At 29.4% G+C, this 22,181-nt stretch overlaps 2 protein-coding genes across 2 annotated transcripts; both read left to right on the forward strand.

The window, feature by feature from the left end:
• The first annotated feature begins 618 nt into the window (after positions 1–618).
• LOC106773906 (patatin-like protein 3) lies at positions 619–4,617 on the forward strand. Its single transcript, XM_014660674.2, has 7 exons — positions 619–817; positions 2,292–2,473; positions 2,862–3,027; positions 3,119–3,265; positions 3,392–3,646; positions 3,876–4,045; positions 4,253–4,617. The coding sequence occupies exons 1-7, from the start codon at positions 641–643 to the stop codon at positions 4,341–4,343; spliced, it is 1,188 nt and encodes a 395-aa protein (XP_014516160.1). The 5' UTR covers positions 619–640; the 3' UTR covers positions 4,344–4,617.
• Positions 4,618–15,104: 10,487 nt separating this feature from the next.
• On the forward strand, positions 15,105–17,089 carry LOC106773858 (patatin-1-Kuras 2). The gene is made up of 7 exons (XM_014660616.2): positions 15,105–15,306; positions 15,381–15,568; positions 15,681–15,834; positions 15,916–16,062; positions 16,145–16,405; positions 16,490–16,659; positions 16,752–17,089. The coding sequence occupies exons 1-7, from the start codon at positions 15,127–15,129 to the stop codon at positions 16,897–16,899; spliced, it is 1,248 nt and encodes a 415-aa protein (XP_014516102.1). The 5' UTR covers positions 15,105–15,126; the 3' UTR covers positions 16,900–17,089.
• Positions 17,090–22,181: the final 5,092 nt, after the last annotated feature.

The raw sequence follows: 22,181 nt of genomic DNA on the forward strand, positions 1-22,181 counted from the left end.
ATTAGGGACATTAAATATATTATTAAATAATATTATTTAAATAATGAAAACCTAATACGTCTTTTAAAATGGTGGTCATAAAAATGACTTTTAATCATGATTGTTAAAGCATATATAGTCGAAATAAACAATTTTAACTATTCATAAAAATTAAAAATAATTAACTAAAAGTATGATTTGATACCATTCCTATAAATTATTCTAAAAGTCATACTATAACTCCTAGAGGAAATTAAAATTGATTTTGATATAACTCTAAAAAACCATTTATCAATGAAAATATCTTATGTTTATATAAATTCATATCAATCTCGAATTTTATAAGATGTGAGACTTTGTTTGTATCCAACCATACCTCTTGTGAATTCTTACTAGTTCACGATATATATTAGATCTTAAATTATATAATTATACTTTATAAGTGGTTCTAGTGAATTGCACGCGAACTTATGCAAGCAATAAACATCAATGGCATAATAAAAAAGAATTTGAGACCTTTATTTTATTTTAATTTGTAATTTTTCTACTTGCATGGTGGCCAAAAAAGTCTATAAATAGCCTCCACAATAGAGAGGAATCCTCAAGTTGTTCATTCTCCATTTCACATCCTTCTTCTATTCTCTCTTGGAACACTTTGATAATGTCTCCTTTTGTCTTGTTTGCTTTGATGCTTTTCAGCCAATTCATGGCTGGATTGAACACACCATTACCACCTCCAAGCTATGGTGATCATGTGTCCATTCTCAGCATAGATGGTGGTGGCATCAAAGGAATTATTCCAGCCACTGTTCTTGATTACTTGGACAAGGCTCTTAAGGTCTAATTTCTAGTACTATTTAAGCTTTAAAAACTTTTATATGTGTGTTCTTCCCACATGAAAGATTTGTTTAACTATACTAGTCTTATCCTTTTAAAAGAATGTATCAGGCTGATGAATTTAGTTCATTTTCCACAAAGAAACAACATATGAAGAGGAAATGGAAATGTTTACACACATTATATATCTATATATATAATTTTCATAAACAGTTAACATGCTCTACATAATTTGCTTAAGAAATGGGGGAGAAGAAAAAAGTGAGGTATGATAATTGTATCACTCAAAAGACCACTACTTGTATGAATTTAACAACTTGTTTATAATTTTAATTGATGTTATTTAGTATTAAATTGATGTTCTCATTTTAGTTTGGTTGAATATAGCTTTTTTTTTTTATGAATAAAATAATGATATATTTATAAATGGTGTTTTCTTTATCCATTGAAAAATTATACATAAATAATACTTGTGAGGTACATTATATTATCAATAAGAATTGTGATAGTTCATCTCTTTAATTAACATTTTTCTAACCAATCTTTGTTGGGAAAGTTATATAATGAGCTCTCACAATTGTTTTGAAGCTTTTTTGTAGAGCTATCAAAATGGGTAATCCAATTCAACCTGACCCGACTCACTACGGGTTGATAGGTTAAATGGTTGACTCATTAGCTTATTTAATTATAAGTTTTTCTTAAATTAAAAAAATTACAATCCAAGTATGATGTTAAGCTGCAAAGGCAATTCAAATTAAAAAAAAAAAAGTATTATACAATCTAAGTGTAATCCAAAAACATGTACAAAAGACGAACAAATAAGTTTTTAATATTGATAATTTTTGTATCACTTGTCTATTTATAGTATTAGAGTCTTAAATAAATAAATCTATAATATTTTTCTCTCTTGAAACATCTTTTTTTATCACCATCTACAATATAATAAAAAAATGCTAACTAATATATTAAAATACAAAATAATAAATAATTTAATTAAATTAGGTGGGTTGGTGAGCCAACCCGGCTCACCACGACTTCAACCCGGGTGAGTCAGGTTCTAAGGGAGCCGGGTTGAAAACTAGTCCGCATAAAAAAATTACATTTTTCTCAAACCTAACCCGACTGAAACCCGTGATGGCCCGGATTAGCTCGTGGATTACAACTCATTTTCACAGCACTACTTTTTTGTATAAGGATTTATAGACTCCTAGTCATTTCCATGTATAAATCTACATCAAGCATAATATATTTCAAACAACTCGTCGCATTAGATTAATTCACTTTTGAGCTATTTAAGCAAAAAGAATATACCTAAACCAACAGATATATAACAAAATGTAAGCAAATCTGTATCCTACGTTGCATTATATTTTCACAGGACTGCTCAAAATTTCACGAGACAACCTTACGCAACACCTATTATAAAAATATTGAATACATTAATTGTAACATTTGAGGTTGTGTTTGAGTTGCAGGCTAAGAATCCAACAACATCGTTGGCGGATTATTTTGATGTGATATCAGGAACAAGCACTGGTGGACTCATGACTCTTATGTTAACAGCTCCAAGCTCACCTGGTTCCAATCAACCTCTCTTTACTCCATCAGAAGTCGTACAGTTCTACAAGACGTATGGTCCTGATATATTTAAACCCAGGTAAGAATGAAGCTCGTAAAAATTGTGTTAACATACTCATAACAAATATGGCTTTGAAGGGGACAAAACAGAAATGTCCAAAAAATAAGAAATATTATTCGGATAGACTCTGATTATGAATCTGATACTATATTAAAAAGTGGACTTTAAACCTAATTCAACCCCACAGACCACCTTGTAAGGTGAGATTTGCACATCACTTATATATTATAATTTAGTCTTGTCTCTGGTCGACGTGAAATTTCCAACAATATCATTATAGTTAAATTATAAACTTAGAAAAAATTATAAGTAGTTGGGTAAAATTTAATAAATATGGTTTAGTTATTACCTTTACCTTAATCAGTTTGCTGAAAGGTTTGGATTCTTATGATGCAAAACCATGCAGACCTTTATGGGATCCTATCAAATGTCCAAAGTATGATGGAGTGTTCTTACGAGACAAAGCTAGAGAGTTATTGAACGATACACGACTGAATCAGACGTTGACGAACGTGGTAATAACATCTTTCGATGAGCAGAAAATCTACCCAGTTATATTCTCAAGCTTCAAGGTTAGAATGGTAGAAATTGTGTATATTGTATATTGTGATATGAATAACCCTTTTCTTATGGCTAATTGTTGAATATTATTTAATGATGCAGCTGAAGACAGAAACATACTTGAATGCGCAGCTCTCAGACATAGGTCTTGCAACTTCGGCTGCACCAACCTTTCTACCAGCCCACGAATTTGAGAATGGTGGTGTTAAATTTGATTTGATTGATGGTGCTATGGCTGCTAACAATCCAGTAAATATATTCATTGCTATCTCAAATTTAAATCTATATTAACCTAGTTAAGACTAGTGAATTTTTTGCAACAAATATGGAGAAATATCTCAAGAATTTGAGAAGATGTTTGATTGAATACTTTAGGCCCTGGTCGCTACGAGTGAAGTGATACAACACAGTGGGCAAAAGGAAATTTTGTTGCTGTCATTAGGAACTGGAATTACACCCAAAGCTCAGGACAATTTAGGTAACATCTTTGATGGTGTGTGCCAACTTGGATGGCTAGCTCAAAACATTGAAGTTATCAGTGAAGTTGCATACAGCACAGACATGACTCATTACTACCTTGCCACAATCTTCCCTGGCCTCTTACCTGCAGATAACTATCTTCGAATTGAGGTATGCATTGTTAGCTTTTTCAATATTGTTATATCAGTATTAGAAATGGACTTTAAGTTTAACCAATTTTACAAAATCGGTTTGGAGTGAGGTTTACATTCATTTATATACATTAAATTGATCTTATTTCTAATCGACGTGACATTTTCAATAAAGAGGAGAAATCAAAACAATAAATGAATTTAACATGTACAAGTTAAAATTATTCATGATATATATGTAATTGCAGGAGTATAACCTGGATCCATCTATGAAAGACATGGATAATACTGACAAAAAGAACCTGGATAACCTTGAAAAGGCTGGAACGGGTCTGTTGACCCAAAAAGTCAAGAGGATAAATGTGAATACATTTCTCCCATATGAACTCGACCAAACAAATGCTGAAGCTCTTGACAGGTTCCTACACTCACTTTCTCAGGATTGTTTTCAATATCTATGTTTAAAATTGGTAGCAGAAAGGTTTTTTATTGAATATAGAATGCTAAAAACAGTTATTTCTGATTTTCAAAAATGTTACAGAATTGTGAATACTGTAATATTATATATATATAATTAGTTGATTATGTATTGAATGCTAATTTTGAGAGGATGTTTGTTTTTAAGGTTGGCTGAGAAATTATATGCAGAGAGGCAGCTGCGTCTGAAAAGGAAATCTATGGAGAAAGGAGGAAGACCTTTCATTGAAACTATTTAAGCTCCTTCTGATGGGAACTTGAGCATTATGAATAAATGTTATGTGTATAACATTATATTATGTTGTGTTTATCCATGTTTATTGTAATATATGTATGTGTGTTATGTTGGAATAAGGTTGATGGTTTGGGGTTGTATGTAACTCCCAATTGCTAGAACCATATATCATATAATAAGGTTAAAATGCTTTGGAGTTCTATGTAACTTCCATTTGCAGGAACCATGGATCATGTAATAAGGTTGAATGCTTTTGAGTTGTATGTAATTTAATTGCTACGACCATGTATTATAAAAAGTGATCCTTTTGTTTGGTGTTTCTTTTTTGTATTCTAAGATCTCACTGCTCCAACTCCTTTAATGTTTATATTATTAATTATATCTATAAAAGAATGAGTATATTATGAGAAAATTGTTAGAATTATATTGATACATGATAATTGCTTATGTAGTATTCTAAAAACTTTTTCTATGTTGTGCAAGACCTGTATTAATTAAACTTGTCGGACTACCTCCTCAAATTTTCCGGAAAAAAGAATCAAATATAATTTTTAAATTTTAAACCCTAAAATAAAACATTCTTCCCATAGTGTATCTCTCTCCTAATATATTATAAATTGTTGTTGTTTATGAACTTTTCTATGTGATGTTAAAAGATATCAAAAACCATTTTGAAACCTACATTTGTAACATCAACATTTTAACTCAAATAATAAAAACCCTAAACGCAAAAAAAAAAAAAAAAAATCAAAAAATGAACTTATTTATGTGTTTCTTCCAACAATGCCGATTTCGTTGAGGATAACAGGCACAAAATTCGATTCAAGAGGTGTTTGCACAACAAAGCTTTTCCTCTTCGTGTTTGCACAATCTAAATGGCGATTTGGTTCATTCAAGATATTAGAAAGTGGGTAAAAATAACTTTCATTTTCAGAAAAACATTTAAGATTTATACACATATTGTCACACATGATATATGATACAAAAATTAACGTTGTTATTGTTCGAGGATTAAATTTGTAAGTTTTATTAAGAAGAATGATAAAAATGAATGAAAGTTTAGAAGAGAAACTAAACTCAAAAGCACGTCATAATAAAAGATAAAAAATATATTTAACTTAAAATTTAACAATAGAAAAGTAATTTAAAATTTTTGGAAAATAGATAAATATAAAAATCAAAATAAAAATGTACATTTAATTTGACCGAAAGACACTAAGAATATATTAAAATAAACTTTTCACAGGTTGGAATATATTAGAATACATTTAATTTCTATATTCTTTTGTTTTAAATTTTTATAATTTTTTCTTCCCTTTAATTACATGATTTAGAGCTGTAACTCTTTTCCAATCCTCATAATTCAAAAGTCTGACTTAATATCCTATAAGATTTTTTTAATCCAATATATAAATTTAGCTTCCAAAACATAGTAGTGTCAAGTTAAATTGTGAAGCTAGTTCGGCTTAGCCGACTTTAGACGAAAAAAAGATTAAGTTTTGTTTTTTCAAAAAAATAAATGTATATCAATTTTTAATTTTGTTTTACAAAATTAACATTTCTATTAGTCACGATTTAATTGAGATTAATTACGACTTAATTAAGATTAATTAAAATAAATAAGTTTAATGTTAAACTTATCTCATCCTTATTTATTTTTAACTTTTATATTTATCTAATTAATGTCGAAAATATATTAAAATAAATTATTTCATAATTAATATTCAATAAATAAAAAAATTAAAGTTTAAAGTATATTAGAGTAATCTAAAAGATAAAATTATAATAATATATCATTTATACATTCTAGTTAATAGGCCAACTAAACTTTATTTTTAAAAGGTTTAGATGTTTATTTCGTTCCTAAGTTAGAATTAAATTTTTGTTTTGTATTCGATTTTAAAAATAAAATTATTTTGTTTTTATATTACAAATTTTGTAAAAATTTAATCCCTTTCGTTGAATATAGATAGAAACGACTTTAACAGTCTAACTATAAGCTAAGCTCACAATATCGGCAAAAGTTTTCTAGTTCGAGTGAATTTTTGTTTTACTTAAGGTTGAAAATATGCTTTACTTTCATTTAAGCAAAAATAAGATCGAGAAAGTATGTTTCTCTTCCCTAATTTTAATTTAACTATAAGAAAATGCTGTAAGAAAATCTAAAAATATATATCTGATCAAAAAACTTTTTTTTTTCAAAAGAACCAACATGTTTCAAATTTTTACATAAAAATCAATACAATAATTTAACAACTTTTTAGACGGTTCAAAAGATCAAATTTATTTAAATTGCTCAAAAACGTAAATGTCCCATCAAACCAATTTTGTTTCCATCCATTTAGCATGGAAAGAGAAAAAGGTGAAAGTTGTATAATAATTTGAAATTAGAAGCATACAAATGGTGAGAGAAATAAAAAAGAGAGAGAAAAAAGTGTTAGGAATAACAGAGGATAGAAAAGAAAAGTACAGATACCTAAGCGTGAAGTTAACGCCGTTCCTACCTAACCGAATTCTTCCAAAATTCGTAATATGAGAACAAAATAATTTCATTTTTAAAATAGGATACAGAACAAAAATTCAACTTCTAACTTAAAGACAAAATAAACATTTAAGTCTTTCTAAAACTATATAACCTCTACCCCTTAACCTTTAATAGAGCTGACTCTCCATCTATCATAGGTGTCTCTATCATTACATCTTCATTGGCTCATAAAATAAAATGATTATTGAAAAAAAAGAAACAACACACAACTTAACCATATACTAAGTCATTTAATTTACACATTAGATATAATTACATTCATCACATAAAATCATACGTACAATCATACTCTTTTAGACTTGATTTATCTGGTACGCATACTTGAGTCTAAATCATGAAATCATATACTTGTAGTTGTAATACACTACTCTACAGAGTTGTCACATGCAAGATTAGTATATATCATGGTCATAATAATATTAGCATTGTTTTTAAGATAAGACTTTCTACCACTTTGACCACCTAACCACCCTCCTCTATATAAATATGAATAGTTAGTAAAGTTCAAGATAGCTTCACATAATAGGATAGTCTTTATCCTAATACACACCTTAGTCACTACAAGAAAAAACGTTGCTATCTACTGTCAAACTTCGTAAATAAAAGCTAAAAGACTAAAATTTGTAAGTAAAAGAGTGTTATCCAATAATTAAAGATAAAATTCATAAATAAAGTATTCGTAGATGATATTACTTACGAATTTATATGTAATTATAAATATGTAGGTAATGTATTTTTTATCTTTAACCAGACATGATTCCTAACATTGATAATCTAATTTATATTTCATTACAATTCTTTGATATAAGGTTCAATTATAATATAACACGTGTTATCAAAATTGTGAATAACTTCCATTACTTTTTCTATAAAAATATATTATAAATTACAATTATAATTTACAAAGTAAGAAACTAGTTTAGTTTCTCAATTGTTCAACTGAATAAGTACAAAAATTACAAAATAGCAAATTTTCTACTTCTAAAAGCATTAAAGCTTAAAGTTTAATTACATGTTAACATGGATGGAAGATAAAAGCAAATAAAGTGTACAGAAAAAGGGATACACCACTGGATGTGTCAAATCTTTGGATTTATCATTGGCTAAGCAGGAATTGATCCAAACTTTTGTTGCACCAACCCATTCATTACGCTGTCTAGAAGATCTGCGTGTGCTAGCAGAAGTGTCAGTATCAGTGCTATCAATTTGCGTGATATAAGTGGATGTGCTATGAACAATATCATTAAAAGGTCTTCGTATGGTATTAGAAGTGTCACAATCGGTGCCATCAATTTGCGTGATATCAGTGTGTGCTATGAGCATTATCAGTAGTGTTAGTATCAAAAGGCAAGATATGAGTATGCAGGAAAAGATCATCATAGTTATTTGTATAATGAGTGGGTAAAGGTAAAGATAAAAAATTGTCAGTTTTGTGAGTATAATGATAAGGAAAAAAGTTTTCATGGAAAATAACATTACGGGATATTTTCACCTTGTGATTTTTGGGATTTAGAAAAAGGTAACATTTTGTGCATTGTTTAAAATCTAAGAAAATACCAGGGACAACACGATCATCAAGCAATAATAGTGTTGGCATAGCAGAGACAGCAAAAAACGCGTAGTATGGAGAGATTACAGGGAGATCCATGTAACCGTTCATGAGGTGTGGCATTCTGTAAGACATGTGTAGGCATCTGGTTTATCAGAAAAACAGCATGCTGAGTTGCATAACACCAGGAAGCAGTTGGCAAATGTGAGTGAAAAAGTAATGCACGGGTGATGTTTAGGATGTGTTGATGTTTACGTTCAACCACCCTATTCTGTTCAGGTGTTTACACACATGTAGTTTGGTGATTAATGTCTTTACTTGAGAAAAGATCATTCATAATGAATTCAATACCATTGTCAGTGCGTATAGTTTTAACTTTGTAATTGAATTGATTTTGTACATAGCAAAGAAATTTGATTATATGAGTTTTGACAGAAGATTTATCTAGCATAGGTATGATCCAAGTGTAACGCGAGAAATCATCAATGATAGTTAGCAAATATTTAAAACCATTCATTGAAACAATATTGGGACCCCATATGTCAATATCCAGTAAATCATATAGACACAAAGAATTAGATATAGCAGTATAAGGAAGTTTCTTTTGTTTGGCCTAATGGCACGCATCACACGGATGTTGATTATCATCAATTTGTATGTAGGTGTGTTTGTTTTGCAAAAAATGTAACCCAGCATGAGATAAGTGTCCAAGACGAGCATGCCAAAGATTTGGATGCTTAATAGAACAAATTACAGGACTAATATTATTGTCAGGTGTACAAGCAAAGGAGACAAAAAAAATAGGTCATTATGTTGTCTAATCAAACCAATCTTCTCTTGACTTTGTATGTCCTGCACAATGCAGCCAGAAGGGGAAAAGATCAGTTGACAGTTGAGTGTGGCTATAAATTGTGAAACATAGATAAGATTGAATGAAAAGGCAGGAACATATAATACATTAGAAAGATAGAGTTTAGTGTTGAGTCTAACAGTACCCTTGTAATGGGCGTGTATTATTTTTCCATTGGGCAAGGTTATGGGAATGAGAGTAATTTGTTGATAAGAAGTAAAAACTTTTAAAGAGATACAAACGTGATCAGTGGCACCAGAATCTAATAACCAGATATTACCAGAATGGACGTGAGAAATCAAAACAATATTACCTAGAGAAGTGTTTGCAAAAACTGTGCCAACATGGTTAATACGGACATTGGAAGGATTGATGCAGATTGTTTGAACAACTCGGCAAGAATTTGATATTGCTGGGGCGTAAGTTGGATAGTCTCGGCAGAAGAGCATTCTTGATCCAAGTCTTTTGGTTGATTACCAACATCAGTAGACGAAATAACACTATTAATTTGGCTGGGTTTGTGGTTCAAAAACTTGTGACCAAGAGGATAGTCGTGTTTCTTGAAACATATATCTATGGATGGCCAGTTTTGTGGCAATAGGTGTAGATCTTACGAGTGTTGGTATTTGTGTTTTTGAGATTCTGATGATCTTGATTAGGAAAACAATGTTTTTTAAAGTAGGTACTTTCTTAATGACCAACTTTATTACAATAAGTGCAGGTGACAGAGGTAGAAGCATTCCTAGGAGAAAAATTAGACAAAGATGTGGTTTTAACAGAGGCAGTAACATGGTCAGTCATGAATTGACGTTCTTGTTGAATAACAAGGGAAAATATTTTGGAAATTGGAGGAATGGGATCAAGAAGAAGAATATGTGATTGTATATTTATATAGTGGTCATTCAAACCTCGTAGAAACTACGTGGCACGATCTTCATGTTTTTGTTGAGAAAGAATAGCACAAACAGTGCAAGAGTATTTAGTCTTGCAAACACAAACAAGGTCTGGACGGAAACTGTCAAGCTCATACCAAATAATCCACAATTTTGTGAAGAACTCTAAGCTCACCTTGGGACAGGATCGCCCTGGGCGAAACAGTTTTTAAGATCATTCCATATGTCGATAGCACGATCCATCCATATAATGCTTTCTCGAATGGAAGGAGAAACAGAATGCAGGAGTCACGAAACAACCATACTATTGCAGTGGAACCAAGCAGAAAAAGAAACATCAGTTTTGGCGGGTTGAATGGCGGATCCAAGAATGAACTCCACCTTGTTCTTGGCAGAGAGAACCGTTATGAAGGATCTGCTCCATGAATGATAATTTGTGATATTGAGGACAGGTGAAACAAGTGAAATGACGAGATTCTCGTTAGGGTGGAGATAAAGGTACAAATTTGTGGGATCTTAGGTAAGAGATTGTGTATCAGCGTTGGTCAAGGTGCAGAAATCAGAGAGAGCAGTAAAAATGTATTCTGATACTATCATATAATTGGAACAGGATAAAGAAAAGAAAGGTTTGGAAAGATAGAAGAAAGGAAAGAGAAGCTAGAGAAAGAAGAGAAATATTATTGATCTTGTGAAAGTGTTCGGTACAAAAAGAAGGAGATATATATACAGGGAAAAAGGCACTAAAGTATTAATAGAAAATAAGCGGTAGAGCGGTTATCAATATCACATCAAAGTAATGTGCCAATGATGTTGTCGGATCCTTTGCCTGCAACAAAAACACAAATGTTACGGTTTATGTATATGTTCACCTAAGGTTTTTCACTCGGTCTATGAACATATTGTTCATACAAAAGAAATCACTGTCGGAAACTTTCAAATTCATACAATAACATTATATAACAACTTATTTAATATATTTTGCTTTTTAACTTTCTTAGATTTTCTCACTTTTCATTCTTCCATCCATTCTACCTTTTTCTCTCCGAGAAATTACATATAAATGTTTTTACCCTGCTGGGAAAATTCCCATGAACACAAAAAATATACACAACACAATATTGATCATAAATCTTAGTTTTTATGAAAGATAAGAATCGCGATTTGGATCCTGCATCAAGTGTCAAATCTAAAAGTTATTTAATTATTACGTGATTTATTTTTGTTTTTGTTTCTCATAGGTCATCATCTTTTTAGAGATGATTGAGATTTGATCGAACAATACGTACAGGCAGTTCTTCCGATGAGATCTTGAATGTTATTTCACTATATTTTACGTGCTCTTCGACTAAATTCAATCCACAAAACGTTTAAACTTAACTAATAAAATTTACTTTATCTTGTATATTTAGTGTTCGTATTTTTATAATAAATTAGTGTTGGGATGTGTATAAAGAGAGAACACTTGGTTGTTTTGAAAAAGGATTTCTTTTAATGATTCATCAAGACTAAAAGTTATTTCACTAACCACTTTAAAAAAATCATATTTAGTTTATATTCTAAAAGTTACCATTTAAAAGTTATTAAAGATATATTTGTTGTACTCAATTTCTAAAGTTGATAGATTTCGAACACCATATATATCCTTCTATATAATATATAAGGGAGAGAAAAAAAGTTGTATCAAGTATAAAAAATCTTCTATATTATTGTGAAAAATTGAAATTCCAAATCATGATCATATCATCATAGTATTTGTTTTATCAGCAAGGAATTTATATATATATATATATATATATATATATATATATATATATATATATATATATATATATATATATATATAAAGACATTAAAAATGTCTCAATTCTTATAAAGAAAACCTTTCAAAATATTATATAATTCAATGATCACATAACTAAAAAAAAATTATAAACTAATTTATATTGATGCTCTTTATCAAAAGTTTGAATATAAACTGATAGTATATATTTATTGATTTTTGTTTCTTATGAACCAAAAGCTCTCTCTTAATGCAAACCCCTTATTGGTGATTTATTAAGTTAGACATTCTATTTTTTCGTAAAATAAGAATTATAAATTGCAATCATATAATAATATATAAATATTGTGTGAACACATAATTTTCTGTCGACAAGACAAGTAAAAGAAATGAAAAAGTATTTCTTAAAAACATATAAAATAAAGATAACAATAATAAATCAAACAAACAAAAAGTCCGTAATTATAATTATAATAATAATAATAATTATTATTATTATTTTGACATAAATATATATTCTTTTAAAAGAGTGAGTTTCTGTATTAAATTTTATAAAAGAATAAGTTTTTCTTTTTATAAAAGAGTATTGAGGTTGTTGGTTTTCCTCCTTCATGTTCATTGTGTGTAGTTCTTAAGCCTAATTTACAGGTTGCTTGTTTTCCTCCTTCATGTTCATATTACTTAGTTTTTAAGCCTAATTCAACTCAAAAAATTGGCTTGTATGGTAAGGTTTGTATCCATTTATATTTTATAATTTGACCTTATCTCTAATCGATGTGAGACTTCCAACACTCCCTTTCACACCGAGGTATAGATATCCGATAGTGGCCCGATAACGGGTGGAACAGAAATGGCTACATAGATATCGAACGTGAGACTAAACATTAATGGGTGGTCTGATAACGATCCAATAACGGGTTAAACAACATGCCCAACAAGCATATCTCTAGGATAGACTCGAACCTGGCTCTGATACCATATTACAAAGAGAATTTTAAAGTTAACTCAACCCCACAAAATCGGTGTGTATGGTGAGGTTTGCAGCCACTTATATTTTATAATTTGACATTATCTCTAGTCGATGAAGACTTCCAACAACCCGTCCATATACGCTTTTTCTCCCTTGTAAAACATGGTTTTTGTTATTTTATTTATAGTTGTGATGACTCTTTAATAATGACCTGAATTTTAACCATCCATTCCTTAGTTGCAGTTTACAAGAAGAGATTTACATGGAACAATTCATATTTGTTGCTCAAGGATGTTTTGAATTAATATTCTGTCTTCTATGTCTTTTGCATATTAAAAAAAAAAATGTTAAAAGGTTTCCAAAATCATAACTGAGTTTCAAAAATTATTTAACATATATATTTTTTTTAATTTTGATGTTTTATTTAAATTTAAGAAATAATTAATTTATTTTAATATGATTTGATATATTAAAATATGTTAGTTTAGTTTTTATATTATTATTATTATTAGTTTTAGTATTATTATTATTTTCATTGAAATAATAATTAATAAAATAATAACATATATTAAAATAAACTAAATGTGTTTAAAATTTTATAATAAAAGTAATTTTAAAAAATTGTTAAAATTTTAATTAATATATTCTAATATTAATATTTAATAATTATTTATTAAATTTTAATTTAAAAATTAAAATTTAAAATATATGTTATTAAAGCGATTTGGAAGTCCCTTAACAAATTTGAACTTTTTTCCAAAAAAATCATTAATGATTTTTAATATATATTTTTATAAAAATCACAAAAAAACAAAGTTAGAATTCGATTATTCAGAATTATAACATACTTCGTTACAAAAATTATTGAGAAAAAGAAGTAAAAAATATTCGGTTTCTCATGAACCCTAACCCTAATAGTGTTATTTTCGTAAATAAAAGAAAATGTACAGAAAAAAAAATCTAGGATAAGTGCAAAAAAGAAGGTAGGAACTCAAAATACACGTGCGGAAGATGCCGTGGAAAGGATGTCATTTGGAGTATAAAACCGATGTGGGACCCACAAACTTAGTGGCATACTGGGCAATAATTCGTAGATAGTGTATGACATGTTACAAATATTTTAGGAAAGGATAAAGATATTTAGACAATATTTTTTGACAACATTTGAACATCATCATACATGTCATTGTGTGATTGGTTTCTGGTGGTGTCATTATGTCATTTGGACCAATCACACAATGACACGCATGATGATGTTCAAATGTTGTCAAAAAATGTTGTCTATATATCATTACCCTTTAGGAAAATGGGTTTTTAACAATTCTTTTATCACAATTTTTTATAATATTTATATGATAAATTCATTTTAAATATCAGAACAATAAAATTATGTGATATAGTTTATTGTCAAAAAATTATTAATATATCATATCCAATATTTTATATTTTACTTTTTGTTATTGCTTGCATGGAGGACCTAAAATTTTATGCATGATCTATGTTTTTCTATTTCAAAATATTTATAATTGCCCACAACAGTGGATATTGTGTGCTTGGTTGCCAGAGAATGAATGTTGGAGTCAAATTAACATATTCAGTATTCTGTATTAAAGAAAAAAAAAAACTCTTACATTATGTAATAAAAATTGATTGTTGCGACATAACTCTTATGTTAAATAACTAAATAACTAAATTTGATTAATGCAACGAATCTTTCGGAGCTAAATAACTAAAACTTTAAATTTAATTTAAATAAGTTTGAATGATTAAATCGGTAGAAGAAAATATAAATATTTTAGTAATTAATAACTTTTGGTCTATAAATAACAAATTTAAAATATAAAGAAATGGTTGAACTTCAATATACATGATATCATACTTGTTTAAAATATAAAGAAACCATAAATGTTTAAAACAGGTTGTATTAAATAATTAATGGAGAGAACGTTTTAAGCATTCTTCATTAAAATATACGTAATATGATTAAGTGTTTTTTATTGTATTATCCTTTCCTTTTGGAAACATGTAAAACTCTGCCGCTTCTTATGTAAGCAATGCATAAAATAAGCTGTCACCAACATTTGTTTAATAATGGTACATGCATGTATCCTGCAAAAAAAACTCTATAAATAGGCTTTAGATTTCAGCACAAATCACACAATTCTCTCAACCACTTCTATAGTACCTTGTGAAGCAATCAATGGCTCTTTTGGTTTTCTTTGTTTTGGTGTTTGCTGGGCAACTGATTGGTGGATTCAGTACCCAAAGGTTGCCACCATCAGAAAATGGAAACATTATAACTATTCTGAGCATTGATGGTGGTGGTATCAAGGGAATTCTTCCAGCAACAGTTCTTCATCACTTAGACACGACTCTTAAGGTTCATTCTTATTCTTTAAGACTATGCATATGTATTGAAATGACATGACATGAATGAATTTTGTTGAGTTGCAGACTAAGGATCCAAATGCAGATTTAGCACATTATTTTGATGTGATAGGAGGAACTAGCACTGGTGGAATCATGGCAGCTATGTTAGCCGCCCCAAGTTCTCATGATCCCAATCGTGCTGCCTTTACTCCTGGACAAATTGTAGACTTCTACAAACAAAATGGCCCTCATATATTCAATGCATCTACTGGGTATAATAATAACATTAATATTCTCACAACATCATCAATATTAACAATTGACAGAAACATATAATAAAGTGATTTCCTTTGTGTTTCTGATGATGAAACAACCAACATGCAGCACTCTATTCGGTCCCCAATTCGATGGAGAGTTTTTACATTACATAACTCGTAAAGTGTTGAAGAATACACGACTTAGTCAAACATTGACCAATGTTGTCATCCCAAGTTTCGACATCAAGACACAAAAGCCGGTTATATTCTCAAGCTATAAGGTTAGCAGCATATGCATATATATTAATTTCTTGATACAATAAAATCGACAGACGAATTAATATAATGTTTGGGTGATGCAGCTTGGGAATGCTCCGTACTTAAATGCGTTGTTGTCGGATATAGCCTTATCGACTTCAGCTGCACCGATTATTCTACCACCTTACTATTTTGAGAACGAGGGTGTTGAGTTCAATATGATTGATGGTGCTGTAGAAGCTGGGAATCCGGTAAATTAATTTAGATATTGATTACATAAAATCATATGTGAATTGTGATGCAGTTTAAGAAAATGAAGTTTGATTTGATCAGACACAAGTAACAATAAGTGAAGTGCTACAACACAATTCATATCCGAAAATCTTGGTGTTGTCTGTGGGAACTGGAGTAGAAAAAGTTACGGAGACCTATACTGCTCAGGAGACTGCCCATTGGCCAGGCGCGTGTTGGGTATTTCCTTTGATTGCTTTCCGTGGTCGTGGTTCTGCAGCCATGGATGAATACCACGTTCAATCATTCTTCAATGGCTCCCAACCTAGTTCCCAACCTAGTTATCAATACCTTCGAATTGAGGTATATATATTTCTTTCTGTTTCTCGATAGTTATTTATAGCATTGGATTATATATTGATGAATCATGTCATCCATCAATGACAGGAACACGACTTGAATCCTGCTTTCGCCAATCTAGTTAATGTTACACCAGAAAGCATGCAAGGCCTTGAAGACACCGGAAAACAATTGTTACATGAAAATGTTTTAAAGTTGAATTTTGATACTTTTGATCTTTATAAACTTAATCTGAAAAATTACGAGGCTCTTGACAGGTGAAGAAAAAATGAATTAATTACCTTTCAATTTACTCAACTATTAAATTTTGCTAGTTTTGAGGTGAATGCTTTTATGTATTTTTATGAAGGATTGCTGATATTTTGGTTGGAGAGAGACAAAGTCGTCTGGAACGGAAATCTATGGAAAAGAGAGGAAGACCACTTCTTGAAAATCTTAGGGTTTTTTCTGAGAAAACTGAAGCAAGTGTGACACTCCTAAAGAACCTTTTTATATAATGTGAATTGTATGATCTTGTAATAACTGGTTGTACTATATAGAATAAGGAAGGCATGTGAGTTCTATGTAACTCGTGTGGCTGCCAAGTATCTCTGTTTAAGAAAAGGTTCACAGTCCATGAGAGTTCTATGCAGCTCTTGTTGAAAGAACTGTGAATGTAATAAATGTCAATGTATAATTAATGTCAATGCATAATCAATTAGTCAAACCTAAGACATGTTCAAATAACTATTTTTTTACTATTGTAACATGATATTAATATTTTAATTTAAACTAAATGTTTAATTAAAAGTTGTAATGGATGATGCTTCTAGAAAGAACATGGATAAGCTTGAAAAGGTGGGAAAGGACCTGTTGCTCCAAAAAGTTAAAAGGATGAATGTGAATATATTTCTTCCATTTGAACTCGACCAAACAAATGCTCAAGCTCTTGACAGGTCAGTACAACCATTTTCACAAGATTTTTTTTTTATGCATTTATGCAGAATATTAAAGGATTATTTTAAAAGCTATACACAAAATTGTTTTCATGTTTTTTATTAGCAGGTAAACGTATATAAACAAAGACCTAAAACATATAAAAATGTGAATTAAATATCATAACTTTCTCTTTTATATTCAAAACATAACTTTACATTAACATCCTTTGAGTATGTTTCCTTCTACTATCCAAACTTTGGTCCGTTTCAAATATACAGTAAAACAGTGACAAATAATTTGTTGTAAAAAAATTATTAAAATATAATAGTCCTTAATGTTTTTTTGCTTTTAGATATTCCTGCTCCAACTTCTTTGTTTATATTACTAAGCAGTTACAAGCGGGCGGTGGGAAGTAAGATTTATTTTAACAATACAAATTATTTATTGTAGAAAATAATAAATAGTATTATTGTTGTTATTAAGAATGCACTATTAGAAACTTTTTTGGGATATAGGATTAATGTCAATTGTCTAAGGTCTGATGAGTCCTCTGACGTTTGAAAAATGTCTTGAAATTCAAATCTGGGTGGATCATTCATCCGGATATATGATCTATACTGTTCTGAGAATATTTGCATAAGGCACTTTGATATCAAAATTATCTTAATGTTGGTAGTATAGAAATTAATGACATAATAAACACATATCAACTTCCTCCTTACCACAAACTTATTTATAAGTAAAGTGTGAACTTTTAATTAATACCGACTTAATCACAATCAAATTATAAATATAATAATGTTGTAGTTCTAAGTTGATCAATATTAAGACTAAAACTCTCAAAATGGGTCACAATCCGGATCAATTCGGTCCATCAGGTTTGAGTTGAGTTGGGTTTGAAAATATTATATTTTTTTTATGCGAATCAGATTTCAATCTGGCTCATTTAAACCCGACTCATGCGGGTTGAACCCGTGGTAGGCCGGGTTGGTCCACCAACCTACCTACCTAATTTTATTTTATTAAAATTTAATTTTAATTTTATAAAAAATATTTATTATTATTTAGGTTCTTTAATTTCAAAATTAATTAAATATCCATATTGGAAGTGAAATTTAGAAGAGAAATTTGTTTAAATTTGAATTATAGAAAGTTTGTAATTTTATTATTTAAGAAAAAAAATGTAACTAAATGAATCCATGATGGACCGGACCGGATGGAGAGCCGGATTACTCGTTTTGACAGCTCTAATTAAAACTAATTCATGGTAGATTTTCTCTAATTTCGCCCATCTTCTCTCTCCCATTTTATTTATTCGCTTACACATCTCAGATTTAGATTCGTTACTACATTTTGATCGTATATTTAATTTTATGACGTTACCGGTAGCTTGATTTCTACGGTTAACAAATATTTAAATGCATACCGAATCTAATCTATAAAAGATCTTATTGGTAGCTTGATTTGTATACAATTTATAACATTTTCATGCAAAACATGTACACAATCTTATGACACTTTGGAGGACTGCTGCATGTTGTCGGATCACAAGAGTAAAAAATATTTGAGCAGAAAGGTAAAAAAGATTCAATTTTTAAATGATTTTTTTACCCATAATACCTTTAACAAAATTATTTTTTCAACTTTGTTGCATAAACAACGTTATACTTTATAGTGTTCCATTATTGTTCAAGCTTGATACTGATACTTTTGATTAAATATTCTAGAGTCATATTTCTTGTAGAACTCTATGATTTGTGCTGGAATAAAGAGAGGATGATCGAAATTGGATGAGTGTGGTGTTGCAAACTGTTACAAGTCTTATATCGATTAGAGATAAACTAATTTATAATATATAAGTGAATATAAATTTCACTTTACGAATGAATTTTGTGGAAATTGAATTAAGTTTAAAATTCATTTTTTTGTTTACAAGTCGGTTTTGTGAGATTGAATTAGATTTAAAGTCATTTCTTAATACAAAGAGTTAGCCGATGCTTATTCTCCGGATACCGTCATTGCTTCTTCTTCGGGAAAAGAAGTTCATGACCCGTAGGCCTTCTACTTTCACAAGGCATTGCTCCGTCAGGGTTTCATCCATTGCGGAAAATTCCCCACTGCTGCCTCCCGTAGAAGTCTGGGTCGTGTCTCAGTCCTAGTGTGACTGATCATTCTCTCGGACCAGCTACTGATCATCACCTTGGTAAGCTATTCCCTCACCAACTAGCTAATCAGACGCGAGCCCCTCCTCGGGCGGATTCCTCCTTTTCCTCCTCAGCCATGAAGGAAAATTAAATCTTTTTCCGTCAAACTGCTCATTCAAGTAAAGTTTTACCCTATGAGTATCTTAAAGTTGAGTGTAATGTTAATACAATATACGCATTTTAAGTTGAATCTTGTGAACACGTTTTCTAGATTTCAAAATTCAGTATTGATTAAATTAATCTTTTATTTCTTTTAATTTTTTTTATTTTAATTTTTAAATGAGTTTTACTTGCTCTAATAAATTATATGTTAAATTATTAACATATATTAAACTATATTAAAATATTATATTGATCTAATTAAACAAATTAAAATGTTTATTAAATTTTAATTTAAAACAAAATTTAAACAAATATGTTAATAAGATTTTAAAACTTTAATAATAAAATTTTCAATCCATTTTAATAAATATTTAAATAAAATTTATTAATTTTTTTTTTTAAATTTAGTGAAGTGGATTTCGAAATTAGGGAGAAAGAAATACGTAATTTTGAAATTCAAAGAGTTTTTTAGTTATATTTATGGTTTTTGTTTCCACAATAATACTTAAATAAACTTTTTTAATATATGAAGAGATTGTTTTTATACAATTTGTATCGAGAAGATTTTATATTTATTTTCCACGTGATATCCCATCAGGAATGTTACAATAAAAATATTGAAAGTATTATTGTATTTATTTAGAAGATTAGTTTTTTTTTTTTTTACATTTTCATATCTTAAATTCACTATAACTGTCTATCTACATGTGTTTTTTGAATATTTACATGTGGTATGTGAATTTTTTTTACAGGTTTGAGATTAAACAAAATCATTGGTTCATGCCATAACAATCGTTGTTTAACCTTTTGTAAAAAGGATTATGATCATGATCGCCATTGTTTTTCTTTTTATTTATTTTCTTTTCATTCTATTTATTTTTCTTATTTATTTTTTTATATACAGTAATAAAAGACATTATCGACGATCAGAATTTTTCGGAAAACGCTAGAAACCATCGGTAAACAACATTTACTGAGGATTTATCGACGGTCAAAAAGCCGTTGAAAAAACCTTTGTCCCTAACCATAACCGAGGGTCGAAAGCCTTCGGTAATACGTTTCGTTATAAAGCTTTTCTTTTCGTATTATCGTGATAGACAGTTAACGACAGTCATTTCATTATAACGACGAGTCGTGCGAAGTCTAAAACACCAATAATATTGAAACCTAATTATATAAAGGATTGACACTATCCTTTATCCAAAACCTAAGACAATGGATTAATGAATATTTCATTTTTATATAATGTTCTACTTTCTCGTTTATATCCAATGTGAGACTTAAACTCACACTTTGATTCCCAACAAATGCCACATGTGAAAATCAATCAAAATCTTAATTATGAAGTGAATATGATATTCAACCTGATAATCAATTTAGTTCTTAAAGTAGTTATTAATGAACATATTTTTTCATGAATCTAGAATTGGTCAAGTGTGTTTTCTTCTCTTGTAGAAGAAAGTGTAGCATTCTGAAGAATCCTACGAAAGGCACGCTTGGAAGGAAGATTTTCAACAGACATATTAACATGATTTAGCCTTAATTTGGATCTGTTAGTGTTAGTCATAAGGGTTTATAAAAGATATCTTTTTCATAATTTATTCTTAAAAGGGTTATAGCACCTCAAGTGCTCTTGATTAATTTTTTGTTAATAAAAGAAAATAAGAGGTTCTTTTCTTGTCTCTTGGACCTTAATCCAAATAATTACTAAACTTAATCGCATTTGAGCCACTACCTTTACCCAATCAACATGAAAGTTTTAATAATCAAATGAATTCGAGATTTAACATAAAAATCAATTTTTATCAAAATCATTATACGGATAAAAAAATCAATTATATCAAGTGAGTTTGAAATTCAACATGATAATCAATTCTTTTCTAAACTTTTCGTGAATGTGAAAAATAGTTATAAAGTAAATATGAGACTTAACAATAATTTAATAATTTTAAAAGTTATTATAAGAATGAAAATTTTAATAATTAAAATGAATCTTCTAAAATATTAATAATTCAAATAAATGTGGGACTATAAACGAGGCCCAAATAGAAAACGCTAAGTTCATTATACAAAATTAAAAAGAAAAGTAAGTAGTAATTATTATTGTGTCCTCCACATTAACTAAACCATGCAACTCCCAAATCTTTACATTTTTTTCTCCTTTTCTATACTCTCTTTGCATGTACCAAATTTGGAAATCCTTTCCAGGAAAGCTTACCGGATTATGAAATCCAGGTCAAGAAACTATTGAATTTGAAAACCCAGTTAATGAATTTATCATATTTGAAAATTCAATACAAAACATGAAAACTAAAAACATAACTTTTAAAAATATTACAATTAAACATAAATATAATAAATCCTAGAAGTAACTATTTTTCCTTATCTAGTCAAGTTAAGACAATCTAGTCTCATTTGTAACACCATCTACGTATAAGTAAGATTGTCACATGTGAAAAACCACAACAACATGCAAGGGTGAACAACCAGAAAACAATTCATAAACCTATGTCATCTCCTTACACTTTGTCATACCAACTTGTTTCGCACGATTT

Source organism: Vigna radiata, chromosome 9 (genome assembly GCF_000741045.1).
Source record: "Vigna radiata var. radiata cultivar VC1973A chromosome 9, Vradiata_ver6, whole genome shotgun sequence".
In the NCBI taxonomy this organism is placed as follows: Eukaryota; Viridiplantae; Streptophyta; class Magnoliopsida; order Fabales; family Fabaceae; genus Vigna; species Vigna radiata.